We start from the raw sequence: 23554 nt of genomic DNA on the forward strand, positions 1-23554 counted from the left end.
GGAGGAAGAAAGTGGCAGCACACAATGTTTAATCTGGAAAACTGGAAAATAAAGTGGCACAGTCTGAGATCCATCTAAGAGACCTGAGACACATGCACATGTAAGGCAACTGATGCCAGGACTGTGTGCCCAGGTCAGAGTTTGAATGCAGCTGCTGGAGCCATGGGCAGGGGCTGAGGGTCCCAGGAATGGCCAGCAGGGACCACTAAGGCCCTCATAGTCAGCCAGTGTGAAATTTACTTTAGCACATCATTGTATAAAGCACACATGCAAGATTAATGTTAATACATGACATTATGCCTATGTGATGGTATTTCTGTAATCCTACTTTGAGTGTTAGTGGCAGTGGTTGGTACTCCTCTGAAGACCTTTCTGGCAGATAGAGGTTGGCCTGCTTTCTGCCTTTCTTGCCCAATCTTTCCTAGTCTACATCCCCCCTTAAAAAGCTAAGAAAAGGGAGAGGTGTGGTAGGTAGCCTGCTGAAAATTCATCAGCCAGTGCAATCAGATGTGTAGTATGCTTCTCTCTCCCTGTTCTGGTCACTTAGGCACAATAGGGAGAAAAGTATACCTTGCTCTCTGCAGCGTCTTGCACCCTCTGGTAGCTGGTGGAAGAAAGCAACTCTATGGAGCTGTTAGCACAAGCTGCACCACCACGCCAGGGCTGGAGAGGTGATGTGGGTGCTGAGTCTCCTGTGCATGGGCAAGGAAGCCAGCGCCTGCTGTGGGGCTTGCTTTATCACTGCTTGTCATGGTGAGGGCTGAGAGAGATTTCTGTGCTCTGTACCTAAGAAGCAAAGTCTTACACCAAGAAACAAGTGGCACAGAAGGAGCAGTGTTGTAGCAAGGTTCAGAGAGGAAGGGTCTTGGACTGGGAGAGGCTCCTTCTGCATAGAAATATGTGCTAGAGAAAAGCAGATGGGGTTGTTTCTCAGAGCCCCAGTGTATTAATATTTCAGCAGGGAAGAGGGAGATTCCTCTATTTTGTTCTGTCTGGAACAGAAAAATTTTCCTTACTGTCAGCTATTACAATGAATTGCCATCTTAAGTAAATAAACCTGATTGCCTCCCTATTTTATGTGATGTTATACCAGGTCATAAGCTCTTGCATGTATCGATCTAGTTCATCCTAAAGGACTTGGTTACTTTTCATGAAGGTTTTAATAGGAAGATTTATAGGGAAGTCAGACACCAGAGCAAAAAGTTTTCCAAATAGAGTAGAAAAAGTGTTCAAAAGTTTATGAATGTGACTTCGTAAGTGGCTAACGTGTTATTTGTTTGCTGCTAGTAATAAGGACAGCAGCCTGAGTTTTTTTTTTAATTATTTTTTAACATCTGAATTCAGGAACTGAGTTTTGTTTTATGGGTCCAACATGGACTTCAGAACTGCAACAAAGTGTGGAGTTTGCTTTGGTTTTCCTTGCACAAATCATAGAATCATAGAATAGTTAGGGTTGTAAAGGACCTTAAGATCATCGAGTTCCAACCCTCCTGCCATGGGCAGGGGCACCTCACACTAAACCATGTCACCCAAGACTCTGTCCAGCCTGGCCTTGAACACCGCCAGGTGCATTCACAACTTCCCTGGGCAGCCCATTCCAGTGCCTCACTGCCCTTGCAGTAAGGAACTTCTTCCTTATATCCAGTCCAAACTTCCCCTGTTTAAGTTTGAACCTGTTACCCCTTGTCCTGTCACTACAGTCCCTAGTGAAATGACTAGGTGTTAGGAAACTCAATGTCATGCCTGGAGCAGTGGGACTGCCGTGTCTCATCTGTGTGGGCTTAGGCAGAGTGGAAAAGTATGGTGGTGTTTTATCATCCTTTGCATCCAAAGGTTTGAAGTCATGGATGTGATTTAAGAAACCAGCATCCAGACTTCTCATGGCTGTTTGAATTACAGAATGGTTTGGGTTGGAAGGGACCTTAAAGATCATCTAGTTCCAACCCCCCTGCTGTGGGCAGGGACACCTTCCACTAGACCAGGTTGCTAGACAAACTTTGTGGTGTGTTGCAGTACTAAGAGGGCTCATTTTGTAAGGTTAATCTGTTCCAGCAGATTAATGCAGTTTGGAGTGGCCTAAAGCATTTAAAAAAAGAAATTTTGGCCTGCATTTTGAGTGCTGTTAAAACATGTGTCTGCATCTATGTAGGTTTTAATGATAAGGGAAATTTTGTACTTTAGAAAACATCGTTAAAGCTATAAATTTGTGAATTTTCAACTTCAGAGTAAAAGGAAAAAAAAAAAGTTGTCTTTAATCAAGTTAGCTTATTTTCAATGTCTTATCCTTTATTCAGCCAAGTCTCTCTTGGCCCAGTAAATATGGCAAGATTTTACTTTGAAGGGTGCAGAGTGAAGTATAGGAGAGATTTCTCCAATATACTTCATTGTTGTATGTCCCCCTCTGTTTTTAAGCTGTAGTTTTTGCTAAAGATCGCAAGAGTGTAAATCAGTTTTGTCCCCAAAAAGCAATACAGAGGGCTCCAGATAATCCTGCCACTGGTACCAAACAACAAAACAATGCAGTTACACTGGAGTTTTACCTCCACCTGCTCTGATTGCAGGCTTCGTGTTACTGTGTGGAGCAAGTGCAATGATAATCCAAATACAGGTGAATAAGGGTTTTTAGGTAAATGTTCTGGAAAGTGCCTGTGAAAATAGCTAATTACTGTTGTTTCATCCAGATGAACAGGTGAGCTGTACACACACTACTGTGTTAAATGCAGCATTTGTAACAATGAAAGCATCATTAGTGTCACAAAACTCTGAAGATTTGAAGATTACTTAGTATTCACATTTGTCATTAACTCTCTTATTTTGCATTTTGTTTACTTGCATTTCAGTAAATGTAAGAAATGTGCTACCAGGTTTGTGCCAAACCAGATAAAAATGAGCCCTTGCAAATAATATAGATCAAAGAGTACTGAACAACTCTCATGTCCAAGAGGGGTCTGGCTTCAGCCTGAAACTTCTCTTTTCTCTCCTCCTCACCTTGCACTTTTTTAGCTGGTTTAGTAAAAGGTGTTGCCTCCTGTACCATCTTTGCCTCTCATTCCTTTGCAGAGCTGTGGTTCTTGTGGGTATTTGTTGTACTGAAGTGGTGATTTGAGATTAGATTTATGATTTTGCTTCATCCTATGAAAAAATGCAAAGACCTCACCTGTAGAGCAGTTCTAGGAAAAGTACATTGCTACTCCAATACAGCTTTAGTAATAGGTACTGAAAATGCATTTTTAAAAACCCTGAACAATTCAAATAGTGTAAAAATACAAAATTAGTAAGTAAATTGAATGAATAATGTTCATAAGTATAACACTTGGCAGAAAGAGGATGCATTCAGAGGAAAAAACAATAGCCACTAGTATCTACGGTAGCCACCAAACACAGCATGAAAACAGACTCTGTAAATCTTCATGCTTTTTAATTTGATAAAGAATGCTTAGAAGCCAAAAAATTACCCCAGGAATATATATATGTGGACATGCATTTCTTCATCAACATTGGTTCAGTTTCACAGCAAGATGGTATTGGTAAATAGTAAGTTAACAAAGCAAAAGTGAGAATAGAGGAAAGGGAATAATTTTAGTGCCAATTGCATTGAATTACAGTTTTTATGTATTTTCAGAGCAGTATGAATCCGGTAATTGTGTTCTTGGTGTTCATCCAAATGTGATGTATGAAGGAAATAAGAATTTAACCCGATAATGCCTTCTGGTTTCTCTGGCAGGCTGCAGAGGGGAACAGTGGGGTATCTTAACACGGGTCACACCAAGGTGTAGTTGGTGATGTGAGGAATGTCCTGTTGACACAGCCAAGGGTCTGCTGGCAGCTCAGGCTAGGTTCTTTGTTGCAGAGAGGATTAAAAGTAGTGATCAGATCAATACAGATCAACCTCTGAGTTTGTGCTTCTGGAAGGTTAATGCTGTACTTTTATACTCCTAGTAGTATTTGAACTTGGCATATGTGACATGCATACAGGGAGCAGTCTCTTGTACTCTTCCTTTTTTTTCCATTTGTATTTCAGAGAAATAAAAATACCTTCCTCTTTTATGGGTGGCATTGCTCATTAACCTGATGAGAGGGTTGAAAGAATAGAGGAAAACTCATCATCTCCTTCATTCAGTTGTTCACAGCAGGGAGAATTAGAGATGACGTGCAAGTCCTGCTTTCCCTGTCTTTTTTAGCAGGGTCAAGAAAGCAATAAGATAGTGTTATGATCATGTTCATCTAAGTAAGTGCTGGGACAGCCAAATTAATTGACAGTGGCTTGCTTGAAGGATGAAAAGTGTCTTCAGGTCTCAGTTTTGCATTTTGTTTTGTTTTTAGCTTTTCTAAGTAGGTTTATTGATAATGTAGGTCTCCTTGCATGTCCTACAGAAACTCCGACATTTCAGCAAAGGAAAGCAAGTTATGAAATATTTTACAACTAATTGATGAATTAGGCAGCCTGGCATCAGTGGAATGACAAAAACAAAAACAAACAAACAAACAAAACACCAAAAAAAAAACCAACCCAAAACCAAAAACTTTCCAATTATGTCTTCTAATTTCCAAGGAATGGAAATAGTCCTTTGGGTCATTCCACAATTCTGATGTGTGGTTTCAAAACATTGCAGAAAATAAAGCTTCATGACTGCCGTTAATATTGCAATGAGCCATGTGGCAGAAATGGCCAAGTATGTGGCCTGGAAGAGAGTTGCTTTTCTTTAAAATAAACAAAACCAAACCCAGACATGTTGCAAATTAGATACAAAATAATTGATGCATTGTTTAGTTTAACCATTGAAAATCAGAGAAGGTTATTGACGTACTGCTCTGTAGTGCCAGATTAAGACTTATAAGAAGGTCATTAAACAGCAATTCAACATCAGTAATTATTAATGTAGGTACAACTCAAACATTAATATTGCATTAATGTTTTTTGCATTTATGTATGCGCTAGATGCTCTGTGAAATATTTATCTAACCATAATAGCTGTCAGTTACATCTGTTAGCATATTTTACTGGTAAAGCTTGAGGTGGTAAATTAACTTTTCCATACTTGAAATCCCAGGAGTATTTTATTTGCTGTTGGAACACTGAGGCATGAACAAAAAATTGAATAATCCCAGTAAAAATAATTTTATAGGAATTGGGGAAGGGTTATGTTGTGCAATTCTACTTTAGGGTACAAGTGGGACACCCTTGCTCTCGTTAGTGTGCAGGTTCTGCTGTGGTCTGTTGGGCTACTCACACAAGCAATGGTAGAATGAGTCAGGTTTTAACAGCGTATGTCTGCGTTCCTATGTAATGATTTTCTTTGCGTCATTATAGTGCTAATTTTTGATGTTAATTTTTTATTGAGTAGGCTCCAGAGGCAGTTGTAGACTCTTGGTAAAATTCTGTGGGCTTTTGGGAGCTTTTCTTTCTTTACTTTCAATCTAGAACATCCACTGTTTTAATTCCAAGATTGTTAACTTTACTGGTGAAGTCTTCTGCTGTCCTTTTAGAAAAGAGACTTCTTCTGAAGGCACTTCTCATAAACTAAAGCTTTTAAAGCAGCGTCGTAGTTCATGGCACTCCTACAATGTTAGCACAAAGATCCAAATGAATCATGAATGCAGAGCATCCACAGATTTTTCTATACATAGGAGTGGGTTGACAGAACAGGCCAGGGGGTTGTACCTGTGCTAAATATTTTTCTTGGAGAGCACTGGAGTGTTGCAGTCTGTCAGTAATAATTATCTTAATTAAAAAAAAAAAAATAAAAAAAAGAGGGGGGAAATAAGGAAAATGGGATCACCTTGACAGAATCTGAAAGAAGTCTGTGTGCTAATTTGCTAAAATTAAGACATTTTAATGAATATTTTGGAATATAGGTAGATATATTTCCTGCTGTATTTATGTAATTTCCAAAATATGAAAGAGAGGTTATTACAATTGCGCAATTCAAAATGACCATCACTATGGAAGCCCTCTGTTTGCTTATGTTAAACTTGTCTTTAAAGTTTTACAGAGTGACTAATGTGGTTTTTCCCCAGTACACATCTGGTAGCAAACTGTTTAAAATGGTTATTGCTGATGAGTTGTCTCCCACTGGAAAATCAGAGAGTTGAGGTACCCTCTCACAGTAGATTGTGCTGTTACTTGAGTGCTTCCTCATTAAGCATTACTTATGCTTGCATTGGCACTTTAAGACCTGAATGGCTTATTACAATGTCTCTTAGGAAAAGAGAATTTATGTAATGCCTTTTTCTTAATTTGTTGGGTTTTGTTTGTTTAGTTTTTAATAAAATGCTCTACTCAGATTAAATTGACATGAGAAAAACTCAGGTACATATTCTTTAGTTTGTACTTGAGATTCTCTTATTATTTATTCTTAGTGTAACCATCCTGATGGTTTGCTTTTGGAACTTTCAGACAGTTTGGTAACATACTTGCAGTATTTCTGTTACATGACTTTGTGCACCATTTACAATATTGTTGTTTGTGTTTTTTAAACAATTCTGTTGGCTTTTTTTCTCCTGCAATTAATTAATCATATTTTTTTTTAAATGAGATTTGCTTGTTTGCAATGCTAGTTTTATATGTAGATACAAAGCTGAAGGGTTTTATCTGGATACCTTTCAGTTCCAAAGCTGAAATTGCCATAGATTTTTGGTATACTTTTTTGTTGCTACTTTGTGGAAGCCAAGAGAAATTGCTGGATTGTCTTTATTTTCTGTTTTTTTTTTCCATGTGGGGTAGACAGATCTGAAACGTTTTTACCTGCTGACAGTGGATGATGCAGTACAAGAGAGGAGCAGCTACACAAATGTATCATTCCCACCATTGTGACATGGTAGCTTTTGTAGGAAAGCAAAAGGGTAGAAGTGGGTGAGAAATACAGGCATACAAAAACCAGCTGCTGAGATATAAATAATACATGCCTTAGTTTATAGCAGTAAGTGGTTTGAATGTAATAAGCAGAGGTCAAAGACACAGCAACTAGCATCTCAGTTATTTGTAATTTATTTCCACAACAAGAAATGTTTTATAGATGACTGCAGAGAACAGATGCAGGAACCCTGGAAAGCTTTGCTAATGAGCATGTATTTGTATGTGTATGTGTGCATAGGAAAACACAGCAAGCTGTAGATGATTTAATACATCCACTTGCTGATTTGCCTCAGTCAAAGAAGTCACTGTCTATTTGTGGTCCTCTTTGGTGGAAGAGATGGGATATGCATATATTGTTTTTCCTTCATGTTTCTGATGGCAGCTGCTGTCTTTTATAGGGTAAGTTGTATGGTACATTTGTTGGGCTCCTTCAGTTTTTACATGTATATTGCTTATACATGGTAGAACTTTATCAGATTTCACATATATGTAGACAGACAATGACAATTTTTTTTTTTTATTTTGGAAAATAAAACTAGAAGCTAATTTTAGATTCTGTTGTTCCAGCTCCATAGCAATTTTTTATGTTGAAAAATCATATAGAAATCAGTTTGATTTAATATGCTAATAGACCTAAAAAATCCATGTATCAGCCAAAAGATTGTCTTCAGCTGCATCTATCAGCAAAACACAATTTTAAAATTTTATACTGCATATGGGTGGTTGGTGAGGGCACCATCATCAGCCCATACTAGGTCATAAACCCATGCTAATAAAGGAAACATACAGCAAAGTTTTGGCAGTGTTATGGCAAGTTTCAGTATAGAGTATCTTCTGCGGTGCCCTGCAACTAACGAAGTACAAATATGGATGGCTAATTATATTTGTAACAGTAGGGATGAAAAGGAGACTTACAGTAACAACAACCATGGTACCTTCATTTTCCAGTAGGGCAGTCACCTGGATTCTTGGAAAGTTAAAGGAAAACTTAAAAATTCTTTCCACACATCAGAGGTTCTATTTGGGGTGAATGTTGCATGGTTTTACAGCTTGCCTTACCCTCAGAACTATTTTGTTGCTAGAGGGCATCCAGAGCTACAGTTTATAAAACTTCTCTTATTCTTAAGGTCAAGAGAAATTTCAGTAGTTCTTCAGTGTGTGTAACTGAATCTGGTTCCCTTTTCTTCAGCCAACCCCAGGCATTTATGTCTCTCTCTGGATTTTGAGTCATCAGTCCTGATTAGATAACGTATTACCCGTTGGCCTTGCTGAGGAGATTAAAAATGTGAATCAAGCTGAATTTCTGGCTTTTTTTAAAATAAAACAGAAGCCGTAAGCAATAATATTAGCTTTTCATAGTTATATTTGTAAAGGCACTTGAAAGATGAATGATTGTGGCCCATCTCACTAAGCCAAGTGCTGTTCTGGTTTTAACTGTTGTCTTGCAGAGAATGGACATGGGAACAGCCGTGTCTCTTGCTGGGAGGATTTTGAGCAAAGAAAAGTGAACTCAGCTATTAAAAGAGTAAAAGAAAGCAGGCTGGAGAGTAGGACTACAGAAGTCCTGCAATGGAGTTCTGTTGTAGATGGGGACTGTAGAAAAATGAGAGAAAAAGAAATTTAACAGGAGTTTCAATCAAAGATCATTTTTGTAAATGAAATGCTTGATCAACAAAATCTCAACTTTTACTTCAGGGCTCTGTGTGTTTTAAGGAAAAAAATAAACTTAACCCCAAAACACAAACACAAACCAAAACCCTACCTCTTACATTCAGTCAGGCCAAAAATGTCACTGTGATCTTGACAGTGAAGCACTTTGCTTGCCCTGAGGTATCCCATGGGAATTCATCTGTTCCCTTTGGCAAGTTGGAACAAATCCAATTTGTTCTGTAAATACATATTTCTTCAGTGAAATGCCTCACTCTGGTAAACAGAATAGTTTTCCATGTGATATTAAAAAAAAACCCAAACAAAAAAGTATTTGATTTAGGGTCATCCCGATTTTTATTTTTTAAGGTTTTTTTTTTTTTTTTCTTTCAGTTTAGAACTCATGGTGATTCAGAAGTGTGTCAGAGTCCCCAGTACATTCTTCTTCCTAGCAAGTGTTTGAGCCCTTTCACAGGGCTGGGAGGAGTGGAGAGAGCCATTCATTACAGTCAGCTGTGGAGGGAGGGGAAAAAAGCTTGTTTCTAAATATAATGTAATTAATCCCTCTGCACAGGATGTATTAAAAATACGTAATTTCTGTCTGAAGACATCTGTGTGTAAAGAATCAAGATCCAGTACACCCAGCTGGTGCTTGCTGCAAGGCAAAACTATGTGGAGAATGTAATTTTGTTTTTGATAACCTTGCACTTTGGAGAAAGGGAAGCACAGTCAAACCGGTGCAGAAATTACATCAGATCTTTCTTAGTTGTATAAAGCGAAAAAAGAAAGTGACAAGGCTGTGGGGTAGGCCAGAAAATAATTTCTGTTCTATGAAATAGCTGTTACTATGGTGTCTTTCAGCTACAAACTCTGTAATTTCAGCTTCAATGGAGGATGAAAATTGGTGCTAATGGGTAGGAATTATTTTTTTAATCATGAGTGCAGCAAGATAGCCTCAATTACCAAGTAAAATATAGTCTGTCTTCCAACTACTAGTAATTACCACAGGCTTGTGCTCCTCCATTAAGTATCATTCATTTAAAATTGAGTGTATTTCTGCTTTTTCCTTCAACAAATGAACCAGGGAAAATCAGCTACCCAGTAATTTAATCAAATTGTCCAGTTGGTTATATACTATTAGACAGCATAGATCTCACATATCCACTATGCTACAGCAACTAATTTGAGTTTTGTCTTAATATCTTAAGCGAACAACTGGAAAAGTATTGGATACAGGAAAAATAATTTTCATAAGAACAGTGTTGCTGAGCCATGTCTGTGTTGTATTCTGGTCTGGTAGCATTTTGTACAGATGGAAGGGTGAAGGCAGGGGGTAGTAAGGCTCTGAACAGCACAGGGGGTCATCATGTCCAGAGGGGAAGCTGGATGGTTGTTCCTGTGTGCTGTGGATGCTGGAGCAGCTTGCAGCCCCATCCAAATGCTAGAGTTGCTCTAAAAGATGTTTTCCTACAGCCTCACAAGTGCAAAACTGTCACTCTCCTCATGGATCTGACCTTGGCATGTCGTGCAGAGAGGTCCGAGGTCCAAGGTCCTGCAGGTTTCTCCTGGAAGAACCTATTAGAGAGTGAGGCTGGCCTTGTAAACAAAGCAAAGTTGAGCTGCATCTGCAACATGAAAAGTCACAGCTCACTGACTGCACCAAAGTGCCTGCATATGGATTGCAGGTGCATATGGGCAAAGTCAAACAAAAAGGACCATCTGAAGAGAGGTGCCTGGATGTACGTAGGAATGCTACCAACAGACACAGCTACAGGCTGTCTACAAAGATGTATCAGTGGAGAGCATTGTTATTTAAAAACAAAACTTAAACACGCTTGCTCCTTGTGTTGAATGCTGTTTACAGTTACATTCAGCACCACGATCGGGGAGCTCAAGTTAATTCCTTTTTGCTTGACATCATCTTGTGTAAGATGTGCTACTATTGCATCACCTCAGTCATTTCATAACATACAGGTTCAATATGGCCCTTTTCTGAGTTCCTTATAAAACAAAGGGACAAAAGCTATTCCCCTTGTACCAAGGATGATGAACAATGACAGACTGGCTGTTCAGAAAAATTACCCGCTTTCAAGCCTTGTAGTGTTTTAATAACAACGTCAGATTTGCTCTCTGAGAGTGACTGGCACAAAGCCTCATGTAAGAAAGGCCAGATGATTCACTAGATGTGATACCTGCTTGGCAAAGATGATGTGGGATCTAGTACTTCTGCTAATGATTTCATGTACATTGATGATGATATCCAGTATTTTTAGCTGTTCTATACCTATTTCCTTTATTTCTATTTCCTTCCTCTGTAGAGGAGGTAAAAACATTGGTCCTCATGTCATGGGGGTCATGTAAAGTCCTTGGGTTTAAAAATTTTTGGTTATATTTTCACAATAAGTAAAACAAGCTGGTCCCTTAGGCACTGTGATTCAAAAAGTTAATAACTTTAAAAAGGTTTGTATTCCTCTGATGGATAGGGCAGTAAATCTGGACATTCTTTTTTTCAATTTTTTTAAACTTCCTATCTTAGGTTTCAAAGGTAATGCTATACATTTGTCATGTTTTCCTGACATGGGAGCAATCCAAGGTCCAGAAGTTGCAGACACAATATTCTTTAAACTTTTTTCCTTCCAAGAAGCTTAAAGAGTTTCAGGTACTTTGAGGATATCCATTTTAAAATAGAGGTAAGTAATTCAGGCAGGTTGACTGTACTTAAGCAAAATAAGTGGGTTTGGTTGTTTCCTTGATCATGGTGGCTGTTGAAGGACTGTAATTATCAAAAGGGAGAAAATGATTGTTGCTGCCCAGAAATTATGTCTGTTTAATGGACAATAAGTACAAAAAATGAGTTGCGAAAAAGTGGTAGTGGGTATGAAGAAGGAGAGAATTACCAGTGCAGGACTTTCTTATCTCCCTTCAGTAGCCATATGTAAGAGAAATGCAAGTGGGCATCCTAGACTTTAGCATGGTGCAATTAATTTAGAATCTGCCCACAGACGATAAATTTATAAAGTAGTAAGGGCAACAGTAAAAAAAGTCAGAAATGGCATTATATTAATGATTATTTACTGAAGTGATTTTGACATTACGAATACCACCATAGCACACAAGTTCTCCTTGCTGTAAGAGCAATTTTAAATTTCCTCAAATATGTTTCCTAACTTTACTCCATCTTCACAACAAGGCAGAGTAGCTGCTGCCAGTGGATTGTTTAGGCAGGTGTTGGCCTTGGCAATACTGCAGTATTGCAAACTTGACAATCCTAGGCAATCCTGCAACAAAAGTCAATGATTTACCTGTTTTTACAAGGAAATCTTATGTTCATTTTCTGGAACTAAGCTGCTATGAACTAACTCCTTCCTTAAAATCTCTTCTATTGTGTAACTATACTGTGTAACTTGGGAGCAGAAACACACTAAATAAACACTCTAAAAATCCAGTATAATTTACATCTATACTGAAATGCTTTGCAACTAACTACTCTGTGCTAAGCAAATTTGTGCTTGATGCAGTTCAGTAGAGCCAAGTTTGGTGATCAGAGCTTGATGATAAGTCTTTTACATAGTATAGTTCTAAATCAAAACTTACGATGAAAGTAGGAACATGTGATTGGGAATTCCAAGAATAGCAGTTAGAAATATAATTTTAAAATTAAGGAGATCACCTGTTTTATGAAGTGGAAAAAAAAAAAGTTTGGTATACAGCAGATCTTGTTCCAAGGTAGTTCTCTTGCATCAGACACTTCATCTTAGATGTAAAACATCTGGTTGCACATGTGCACAAACTGAAAAGGAAATAAATATGTTAAAACCCCCCAAACTAAGTTATTGCCCACTCTTTTTATCACTGAATTTTGACCCTGGCAGCTAGAATGTAAAAAAAAGTTAAATACGGTTTCAGGACATTCTAATTTTCATCTATAAAAGCAATTCTGGCAGTCTGATGACTATATTTTTTAAACTAAAATATACAAGAATTATAAAAAATTACAAGAATTTGGTCTTGCTTGAGCAGGGGTTTTGGTCCGGATGGTCTTTAGAGGTCCCTTCCACCCTCAACCATTCTGTGATAAAGTTAGACATTTTTTCCAGCTGTGTAAGCCAACATATATCCTGACGGATCCCTGTTTCCTCTGGAGATGAATAAGTAAACAATATACGTTTTAACCTAAGGGGGATATTTGATAGCTACCTATCAGGGGTTGCCACAAATATTTCCAGTGATCCACTTTTTAAGTGAGATTTGTCTTTTAGCATAGTAAGCAGAAAAAAACCTTCCTTAAAATACCTCAGAAAACAGTATGAAAGAATGAGTTTGAGGATTGGGAATGTAATCATCCTGGTGTTTCAACAAGGGAAGTTTTTCTAGTTCATCATGCTGTGACTTTTTCAGTTAATTTTTTAATGGCCCAGTTCCTAACCTTTTTTCTTTGCTTCCTGTGTTGTTTTTTTAGAAAGAGTGCTGCCACTTCTTTCCTGTAATCCTGCATGAAGTGTGGGTGGGGTGGGCAGAGGCTCTTTGCTGGGAAAGATGGCTGGATCCTGAGAACCCTGCTCTAGGTGGGAGAGAAATCAAAGCAGAGGAAAGCAAGCTGCAAGGAGGAGTATTTTGCTAGAATGTGGACTTTGTTTTGATTCAATTATATTAACATTCAATTAATGTTAATAAAAATGTGAGATGAATGTCAAACCCAGCTAATGGATTGGGTTCCATGCGTTAATTGACAAACAGCTTATTTCTTCTTCCTTTTTTTTTTTTAACTTGATGATTGCATGGCAAATGCATTTCTTTTAAGTAACTGTCTCTGGTTTCCATGGAGATTGTCCTTCTGTTTGTTAGAGGTATTATTAAGAATCTTTCATGTTATTTGAATTACTGCTAAGAGCTAGTATTTCAAAACTAGCTCCCCTGTTGATGCCTGCATCAATGCTTTGTGTCAGGCAGTGAAATCCAAGGAGAGTACAACTTGAAAGAGAAACAGAAGTATTTTTTGCTGCTTTGAATCAGACTAATGTATTCTGATAACATTTCATGCTCAGAGAATGTTACTTGCAGATACAGGGAATGTGAAACACTACAAAGGTTAGAAGCATACTTGTGCTTGGACCTTTTTATTTACTTGGTGTACTTCTATGCAACTTCATGTACTGTATGGCTGCTTATCTGTGATACCTCTCAATTAACAGTAGGGCATGACTGGAAACAACCATCTTTTCAAATCTGAATACAGTGGAATTGGTGTATAGTACATGGAGATTTTATTGAATGTTTAAGTTACAGTAATAGAAGAGGATAAAATGAACTCTGTTTAACCTTGTTTGGCAGGCTTTAAACACGGAAAGAGCTGCTTCTCATGCAGTGGTTACCTATTTCCTATTCTTCTCTTTTAGTCTGAGAATTTTGCAAAGACACAGAGAAGTTGCATACTTACCTCCTGCTTACTTAGTCTGTGTGCTGATAAGTTTGTCAACTATCGTCAGGTGTAGTAAGCATTTTATGTACACATAAATGTTCATTCTCTGAGAAGACCAAAAAAATGCCTTTCCTTTTTAAATGAAAACACTTCATCTTTTTTAGTTGTGGAATTCTGTACAACGAATATGGGATATGCTTTGTCACATGTGACCAATTATAAGTGACATTCCTGTCCTAGGCAGTATTGACTTCAAGGAAACAGCAAGATGCTACATTTTCCAGCTGCTTATTCACTCCAGCTTTTCCTGGATGCCTCCCAGCTAACCAGTACAATCCCGTTATGAAGTTTGAATCCAAGGTTATGTAGCCCTAGAGCAGTTATCAAGCAGAAATATCTCAGAAACTAACTCATGGTAGAAAATGACAGTTTTGCCCACTGTAGGAGTGTGCAACAGCCTCTAGTACAGTTTTAAGTCAAGGAGAATACTGGTGTTAGACTAACGTCTTTCACAGGATCAACAGTGAATGACTAATACATACAGAACAGAGAAGTGCCTCTAGACATTGTGAAAAGGTTCAGAGTGCAATTGCCATAATGCTTGTTGAATTACCTTGTTGCCTGGAATGTTGTTATCCTTTTCCATGGAAAGGAGTTGCTCGGGAGAGGTGAGAAGCAACAAAATGGGAAATGCATGCAGTTTTGTTCTGAAGCTTCTCAATATTTAATGCTGTGCGAGTTCCTGGTGTAATTTTTTTTATCTGAGTAGGTGGCTTTGAGATGCATGGAGGGAAATATTTGATTTGAAGGCATCAGCAGAACGATTTACCAGTCTATACTGAAGCTGATCTGGTTCATCAAGTTACTCATAGTTGCAAGTAGAAAAGTAATGTTTCACTGAGAGATACTCGCTAATTTTCAAGTGGACAGTTCTCTCTGCTAATCCATTCTTTCCCTTTCAGGCTCTGACTTTATTGTGTCTAAGGGATTCTTCCTCATCTTAGAACTAGTATTTCTATTTTACACTTTATTCTTTCTACTTCTATTTAGGATTAGTCAGCACCAGGGCTAATTTAATTTCCTTGTGACTCTGATGTACAAATGACAATATGATGTAATTTGTAGAAGTAATTCAACAGTTGAAAATCTGTAGTCTTGAATGAAACTCCTCTGTAGGACCCTGAAGAATAGCTCAGGAGTTCTCTAGCAGCTTCTGAAGTATTAATGAAAACCCCTCTTTATTTCTTTTATTTTTCCATTCTGCATTTATATTCATTCTAATGGAGGTGAAACTTGCTTTGGAAGTAGGGTTACAAAATCAGTGCAGTTCAAACCAGATGAAAGATTCAAGTTAAAAACCAAACCAAACAAACAAAAAAACCCCCAACCCAGCTCCTCCCCTATTCTAGGGCATTGTAATAACGTATGTGAGACTGGAGAGTCAGAGACATTCTTGAAAGCAAGTGGTTTGGTTGACTGAATATCTCCTAGCAACTTAGGAAGCTTTAAATACAACTGATTAAAGACTGCCTGTGAAATACATTGTCAAGCCCAAAGCACCTCCAAAACCAGATGATGATTCTGTTCTTTAAAACACATCAGATAGTAAATATGTAACTCAATATTTTGTCAGCTACCAAAAAGAAATTTGTGTAAGACACAACACAGTATATAGAAAATTGAATTCCAAGTTCACGAACTGCAGACTGAAATAGCATGTCCGTGAGGTGGATTTTGGAGTTAATGCTGCATGCTTCTATTGAAGTGGTGCGCTGTTTTATCAAGAAGCTAAGCTTGACTTTCTGGTATTTCTTAGTACTTGCCATGAAGACAGGCTGAGGAAGTTGGGGCTGTTCAGCCTGGAGAAGAGAAGGCTGCGTGGAGACCTCATAGCAGCCTTCCAGTATCTGAAGGGGGCCTATAGGGATGCTGGAGAGGGACTCTTCATTAGGGACTGTAGTGATAGGACAAGGGGTAATGGGTTAAAACTTAAACAGGGGAAGTTTACATTGGATATAAGAAGGAAATTCTTTCCTGTTAGGGTGGTGAGGCACTGGAATGGGTTGCCCAGGGAGGTTGTGAATGCTCCATCCCTGGTAGTGTTCAAGACCAGGTTGGATGAGGCCTTGTGTGATATGATTTAGCATAAGGTGTCCCTGCCCCTGGCAGGGGGGTTGGAACTAGATGATCTTAAGGTCCTTTCCAACCTTAACGATTCTATGATTCTATGATTTGGTATACACGTCTGCCATGTGAACAAGACTATGACCTTGCTGGCATTTTATGTGGGGGTTTTTATCGGTTAGAGGAAAAATCAAGCCAAAAAATGGTAGTGTCAACAGAGAGAAGTAGGGGGGACTGCAGCTGCTTTTTCATATCTCAGTCAGCAGCTTAAGATGCTGTTTTCTTTCACTGTGTATGTTTGACTTTTCTCTGTACTTCTGCTTCACAGTCAGCCATTCACCCTATTTGAAACAAATGTGTAGGGCTTGAATATCCGGAAGTGAGTTGCCTTCTGTGTTTACTTTTGTGAAGTTACGTGCATTAAGTCTTTTTTTCTTTTTTTGCCTGCCCCATTTGTTTAATTGCAGGTCATTATGTATATATAAAAACTCTTGCGGGGGACAAAAAAAGACAAAATTCTTCTGGATGTGGTTTCACACAGGCCCATCTGTGTCACTGAAGTGGCCAGTGGAAAAACCAAGCTGCTGTGATGCACTTACAGAACACAGAGACAAACAGATTAAAACTAATTTATATTCCAGTTATCTTTATGTTTACTTGCAGTGTATTTTTTATCTTTTAAAAAGAATTATGCACTACTTAGTAAAATATAAAAACTAGCAAATTTATATATTTGAATATTCAGGATGGCTCATTTAATGCAGGAGTTAACATAAGCATCTAAAAGCATGGTTTGGGTATCCTATTTAAACATATTCCTCTGAAATTCCCTAATTCGTTCATCACTAGAAGATGGGAAGAGATAGCTGGGGAATAATTGTTTTTAGTTATCTGAATTATAAAGCCACTAGTCATTACACACTGTTTAGTTTGAGCAGTGTGATGGTTCAAATCAGTGACTCCTGGCAAACTCCAAACAAGCATTTTTGTTTGCAGTACTAGGGAACATTCAGAACTGTGAAAATTATTGTTGGGTTTGGGGGTGGAAGGGTTGGTTGCTTGTTTGTTTGGGTTGGAACTAGATGATCTTAAGGTCCTTTCCAAATCTAAGTATTCTATGATTCTATGATTTTTATTTTTGCTTTATCTTTCCTGTCTCTACTCACAGGTAACATCATGGTGCTGTGGTCAACTTGCAGAACATCAGTACTCAAGTCTGTAACAAACAGACTCATTAAGAATTTGGCCTGCTCGGGGATCTGTGCCAGCCTAGTCTGTGTGCCTTTTGACATTGCCCTTAGTGCCAGTCCACACTGTTGCTGGTGGATCTATACAATGCTCTTCTGCAGAATTGCCAAGTTTCTGCACAAAGTCTTCTGCTCAGTGACCATCCTTAGTTTTCCAGCCATTGCTCTTGACAGGTAAGAGAGAAAATTTGCCAGGATCCTTGATTTTTCTTTCTTATTTCTCCCTTTGAAACCCTTTTATATCTTTCATATTGATCTTTGAGTGCTTTTCTCACTGTGTGCAGCTTTTTTCTAGAACATATTGGCATATTTTTCTCTGTAACATCAGAACCCTTTATTTTTCAGTTTACTCTGATATCTCTGAACAATTATAAAGGACTTTTAGTCTATAGATTTGTCTTCAGAGAAGTTTTTATCCTTTCTTTCTTGTTTATAATTTTTGTTCAGTAATGGAACTTGAAAGCAGACAACTTCAGACTATAGGTAAGGTGCATTTTTAACTGTGGAAGTTGAAAGCAATTGCCTGTTAGAATAATTCACCAATGCCTGAGGTAGATTGCCTATCTATTTCAAATTTCAAATACAGATTTGTTTAAAAAAATCCCTCAGTATTAATATAATCGGAATTAATTCTGAGAGGTTTTGTATGTAGATCGGTCTAAATCAAAAGTGGCCCTTTGGATTGTCTAAGTTTTTGGATTCAGTTCAGTTTGCTTATTATTAGCAGTCACTTATTACACCTAAATGAACAGCTCTATCATCTTGTAAGTGACAGTAAGTAAGACATTTTTAAGGAAAGGTAGATACTGGTTTAATACAGTTTACATTACTGAACCAGTGCATTTATACATGTTAGATAAAATTATTGTTAGTCTGTTACTGTGTCTCACCACACGATACATTAGCTCTAACAAACTAAACGCTATACCTAAAAGTGGTATGTCTCTTACTTGAATGTTAATGCCTTGATAAATGCAGTATCACTCTCTGTAATGCATACCAGTGTTGGCACTGGAATAGCATATCATTTGCCCTTCATGAGTAAAACTTGCAATCTTACTCACAAAAAGCACAAAGCGCTTCTGCTTATAATGGTAAGTGTAAAAGGGTAGGTTTGTCACGAAAATTCTATGAGCTTAAAAGTCTACAGTAGTAAGCAAGCAATGAAGCAGTGTCTAAAATCTGAAGTGCATGTTTTAATGCACACAGAATGTTCAGTGTTGGACTGGTCTTTTGCTCAGGGCCTTGCCATACAGAGCTTCTGCAGAACAAAACTTCCAGTAGAGGGGTACGTGTAATTTGTGACCAAGAGCTTTTTCCAAATATCCAGAGGAAAAATTCTATCATAAAGCAGGTTTTCAAATTAACTATGAGTATGACCTTTCAATGCAACATGCCTATGCCTCCATCACATTTTCTGAGATTTTGTGCTGTGTGCAATATACTGTCCTGTTTACAAGTAAATAGTGAAAGCTTCAAACTAATGTTCAAATGCATCAGCTGAAGTGATACAGTTCCACTTACTGAAAGAATCGTTTGCCACCATAATGTGATCCTGAAGTTTGACTATTCACTTTTTTTCCACAGACAGGCCTGCAAAGGCATTCTCTTTTTGTTCTTTATTTTTTCCTCATAAGCCGGTAGTTATTTGGCAACCCAGTTAGGGTTTTGGGGCATTTTGCTCAGACAGCTCCTGAGAAGCTTCTCTTAAGCGTTATGTTCATTACAGATTTCACCTTTTGCATTGAATCAGTTGTAATTTTATTTTATTTTGGTTTTTGACAGGTACTACTCTGTTTTATACCCTCTGGAACGAAAAATATCTGATGCAAAATCCCGAGACCTGGTCATCTATATCTGGGCCCATGCAATAGTGGCCAGCATTCCAGTATTTGCTGTAACCAACGTGTCTGATATTTATGCCATGTCCACCTGTTCTGAATCTTGGAGTTACTCCCTTGGCCACCTGATATATGTCATCATCTATAACATCACCACAGTGATTGTACCAGTGGCTGTGGTATTTCTCTTTATGATTCTTATTCGCAGGGCACTGAGTGCCAGCCAGAAGAAAAAAGTCATCATAGCTGCATTAAGGACCCCTCAGAATACAATTTCTATACCTTACGCCTCCCAGCGAGAAGCTGAGCTTCATGCCATGCTGCTTTCCATGGTTATGATATTTATTTTCTGCAGTGTCCCCTATGTAACTTTGGTGATTTACCGCACCATACTCAATATTTCAGATATTTCAATCTTCTTGTTCCTCACTGCCATCTGGTTGCCCAAGGTCTCTTTGCTGGCCAATCCTTTATTATTTTTAACTGTGAACAAATCAGTACGAAAGTGCTTAGTGGGGACACTAGTACAGCTGCACCAAAGGTATAGCAGGAGAAATATTGTCAGTTCAGGTGGTTTTGCAGATGCTAATCTGGAGCCCAGTGTCCGTTCAGGAAGCCAGCTTCTGGAGATGTTTCATATCGGGCAACAACAAATCTTCAAGCCAGCAGAAGATGAGGAGAATGAGACCAAATCTGTTGGTGCTGGTGACTTGGAACAGAAGGAAATTCCTACCACCAGTTTAGAAGTAGGAGAGACTTTGGTTCACAAATTTATACCACAGACAATTGCAGACTCTACAGCTCAGGTGGCGCCGGCTGTGGTCACAGAAGCTGATACGGTAAATGACAAGTATTCCATGCAGTTTGGTTTTGGACCCTTTGAGCTGCCTCCCCAGTGGCTCTCAGAAAACCGAAACAGTAAGAAGCGACTCCTGCCTCCTTTGGGGAATACACCTGAAGAGCTAATCCAGACAAAACAGCCTAAATGTAAAGCAGAAAGAAAAATCAGCAGAAACAATAAAGTCAGTATGTTTCCCAAGGTAGATTCTTAGTAAGAGCAGAAGCTTTAAGTGACAGGGGAAGGTCACCTTCTGTTGTATGTGTGATCCCATGGATCTTATGCTGAAATTTGTTACAGGCTGATTTTTTTGTTTGCTCCAAATATAATTTAAACAAACAAAGGTAAAAAAACATACAAGTATTCCTTATTAATATGTTTTCATGAAAATAATATATCAAGAGATGGTGGTTTTTAGTTGTATCTGTGAAAACCCCACAATGATACCTGCCTGATTTACTTTCAAAAAGTACATATGGCTTTGGGAATGCTTTGTATGGCTGAAAAATGAAAATAGTGGCAGTTTGCTGGGAAGCCTCATGTTGTATTAAAATGGACTGTGTCAAAATAACTTCATAGGAAAGGCTGTAGGGAGCAGAAGACAGATGCAAAATGGGTAAGTCCTAACCTGCTGTAAATATACAAAGCAAGGTTCTGCACATCTCATCAATGAAGTAAGATGGACTATTAAGTAGATATGTTTTCTATTAAGCCCATTTCTTCAATCAGTGTTAAAACTCCCATGACTTTTTGCACAAATTAGTTACCAAGTATCTGTCTGCACTCTTTTTTTGGCCTAAAAAAAACCTTCCACACAGCCAAAAATACCCAAATAATCATGTGTCAAACCTGAGAAAGATTTTATTTATTTATTTTACTTTTTTTTTTTTTTTTTTTAAGAAAAGCATATAATCTTGTAGTTTTAAATAAAAACTGGATTGGAGACCATGCAGGACAAAATCCTGACTCCAGTAAACAAATATGCATGTGCCAAAGGCATAAATAAAACACTTTGATCCTGTGATAAAGGACATATACGAATGTCCCAACAGTGTAATGTATGTATTGTGTAGGTAACCAAACTGTCAGCCTTCATGTAGATCCATCTGCTGGTGCACTCTGCTGTTTTCTTACAGGAAGGCTAGTAATGAAAGAAACAGGTCAGAAGTGCTAGTAGCCTTATACGGAACTACTGAGTGAGGAAGCTGATATCAGACCCCAAAAAGCAAGGCTTATTAATGTTGTTGCTCACCACTGTCAGAGGCAAGGAGGTTTTTCTTCTATCTCCACAGATACAGATACCAACCCCACTTGTCTCACAGTGCAGATCACCCAGTGTATTAAAAAGAGACTTTCAAATCTGGTGCCCAATTCCTGAGTCCAGAGTCACGCCATCAGCACACCAGCTTTCTAGGAGAGTTCAGGCATGGTACTGTAGCTTGTCCCCCATCACCACAGCCATATTGTCTTGTTTATGCTGAATGTGAATTTTAAACTGTATCAGTCTGCTGATAGATGACCTGAAATTGTTGTATCCCTGGCATTTTAACCCTTGTTCAGTTGCGAGTAGTCTTTCCTTCTTATCTGCGTTTGCTGTTGTGTCTCTGAGTAGTTTCTTAAAAGCACAATCTAGTAACGTCCTTGTGGTTATCCTGTAATTTAGCCCCTTGGTGCATGCCGACCCTTTATCTGTAGTTACTGTCTGTTTATGAAAGTAGTTTTCTTTAAAGCATACTTTTAAAAGGACAAAGTGAAAAATCTTGCCAAGTTCACAGTAACTTAGTAAATACAACCTGTCATTGTTAAAAGTGAGAAAAAATTCTGCTGAAGCAGGATTTGGAGAAGTACCTGTTCTTCCTTTGGTTTGAAGAAAGCAGCTTCTGATGTCTCCAAGGTGATGGATTTCTACAAGGTATTAAAAGCAAAAGTTTTAATAAAATTGTATTTAAAGAAAAAATTATAAATTACTGTGTAAATGATGTTTTCCCTTCATTTCCTCTGTTTTCAGTGCACTTCACTTCTTGCTAGAACTTCTCATCTTGGGAGTGAGGAGCAGTCTTCAGTGGGCCCAGATGGGTGGTGGGCATCCCAGCTGCCCTTCTTCATAGATACAGAGAAGGCAGACATAACTTGCCTGAAATCAGGCAGAAGAAATATTCAAGGAAAAGGTGTTCCTTCTGTGGCGAAGGTAGAGAAAGTAGCATAGCAGACATATTTTAAGTGTTAAAAAGTTATTTAATGGAGTGTTTGTTCTGCCAAAGTATAGTGAAAAAACAGATGCCATTCAAAAAAATCCCCAAACCCTCAAAAGTAGACTAGGAGTTGTCAGATCTGAACTGCTTTGAAGAAAGCAAACTTAGTTTTCTCCTTTTCAGCTCCCAGTGGTGAATGAGAAATGCCAGTGATAAATTCAGAGCGTAACAGCATAGAAGTTACTTTTATCCTATCTGGAAAGGAAGGAGTTCGTGGTGGTTTTTGACTGCTGAGCCAGAAATACCTTTTTCTTTCAAAGAAGACATGTAAAAAAGTCATGGTTTTTTTGTGGGTTTTTTTTTGGTTAGTTGGTTTTCTTGGGTGGGTTTCTTTTTTTTTCTTTATTTTTAGCAAATTGTATCTGAAGACATCGAAACCTTTTGAAAAAAACTAAAGTGGTTTTCCATACCTGAAAAACTATTTGGGAATACTTTTAGTCCCTCTTTCAACAGTTTATCAATATGAATGTTAAAGGGAAGTATAAAAAAACAAAAAACCACAAAAGCACATCTTTGCATAAAAAAAAGAAAGCTGTGTAAAATTCATAATAAATCCTCTGTGCTAGAATTCTCATAGAAGACAGTCATTCAGGAGACTTTTTCTGCAAGATGGAATATTTGACTTGCAGAGTTTGATTTTTTTAACTTTATCCAAGACTGTGGCAAATAGAAGCATTCCTACTGTCTGTTGGCTTTTTGTTCTAATGATTTCTACTGGCAAAATGTTCTCCAGCATCCAATATGAAAACAATCAAAACAAAATTGTTTTCTTCTTTATCATCACATTAAAGATAAGCAAAAGTGAGTTACTGTAAAAGCTGGTCAGAGGAACTCTCTAAGACTCAATTTGGAGTTTTTGAAAGCAGGAGTTCTTTGTTGCAGTGCTGGGCTCACAAGCAAACAGTTTCACAAAGGTGAGAGCACCCAATACTTGCCAGCAGCAACTATATATTTAGCATACTCATGCATATTCATAGCTTTCCCAGGAACTAATTATAATATTTGCATTCTAATTATGCATGCGCTTTCTTGGTGGTCACCGATAGTCTTTCTCACTGTGTTACTGTATGACCTCAGTGCTTGCTCATGCTCGCAAGGTCCTAGCGCTAAGTTAGCAATTGGTATGTCCTTACCTCTGTTCCAGTCTTGCTCCACATTGGGTGCCAATACTCTGCTATCTTGAAGGCTGGCATCTGTGGTCTTATTTATTGTCTCCTAAGTTGTTATCAGTCCTATGATGTTCCTTTCCCCATCAGCCAAATGTTCGTTCTCTCTACATGTTAGCAAGTTAGAACAGTTGTATTTTACTATGTTAGTTTAAAGCCACACA

At 38.1% G+C, this 23554-nt stretch overlaps 1 protein-coding gene across 3 annotated transcripts in view; it reads left to right on the forward strand.

Annotated features, from left to right (window-relative positions):
• Nucleotides 1–20838, forward strand: part of GPR176 (G protein-coupled receptor 176) — a 40626-nt gene extending 19788 nt beyond the window's left edge. For 2 of the 3 annotated variants that reach the window (XM_061463361.1, XM_061463364.1), the window contains 2 exons: nucleotides 17215–17467; nucleotides 19079–20838. In XM_061463361.1, the coding sequence (XP_061319345.1) occupies nucleotides 17215–17467; nucleotides 19079–20186 (1361 nt within the window). In that variant the 3' untranslated portion in view covers nucleotides 20187–20838. Of the gene's footprint in view, nucleotides 1–14434; nucleotides 14591–17214; nucleotides 17468–19078 lie in introns of those variants that run through there. The other variant, XM_061463363.1, reaches the window with a different exon arrangement.
• Nucleotides 20839–23554: the final 2716 nt, after the last annotated feature.

The sequence above is a fragment of the Pezoporus flaviventris genome, unplaced genomic scaffold (genome assembly GCF_033815535.1).
Source record: "Pezoporus flaviventris isolate CSIRO_AGI_PZ_B2104156 unplaced genomic scaffold, CSIRO_AGI_Pfla_v1 ptg000036l, whole genome shotgun sequence".
NCBI classification, from domain to species: Eukaryota; Metazoa; Chordata; class Aves; order Psittaciformes; family Psittacidae; genus Pezoporus; species Pezoporus flaviventris.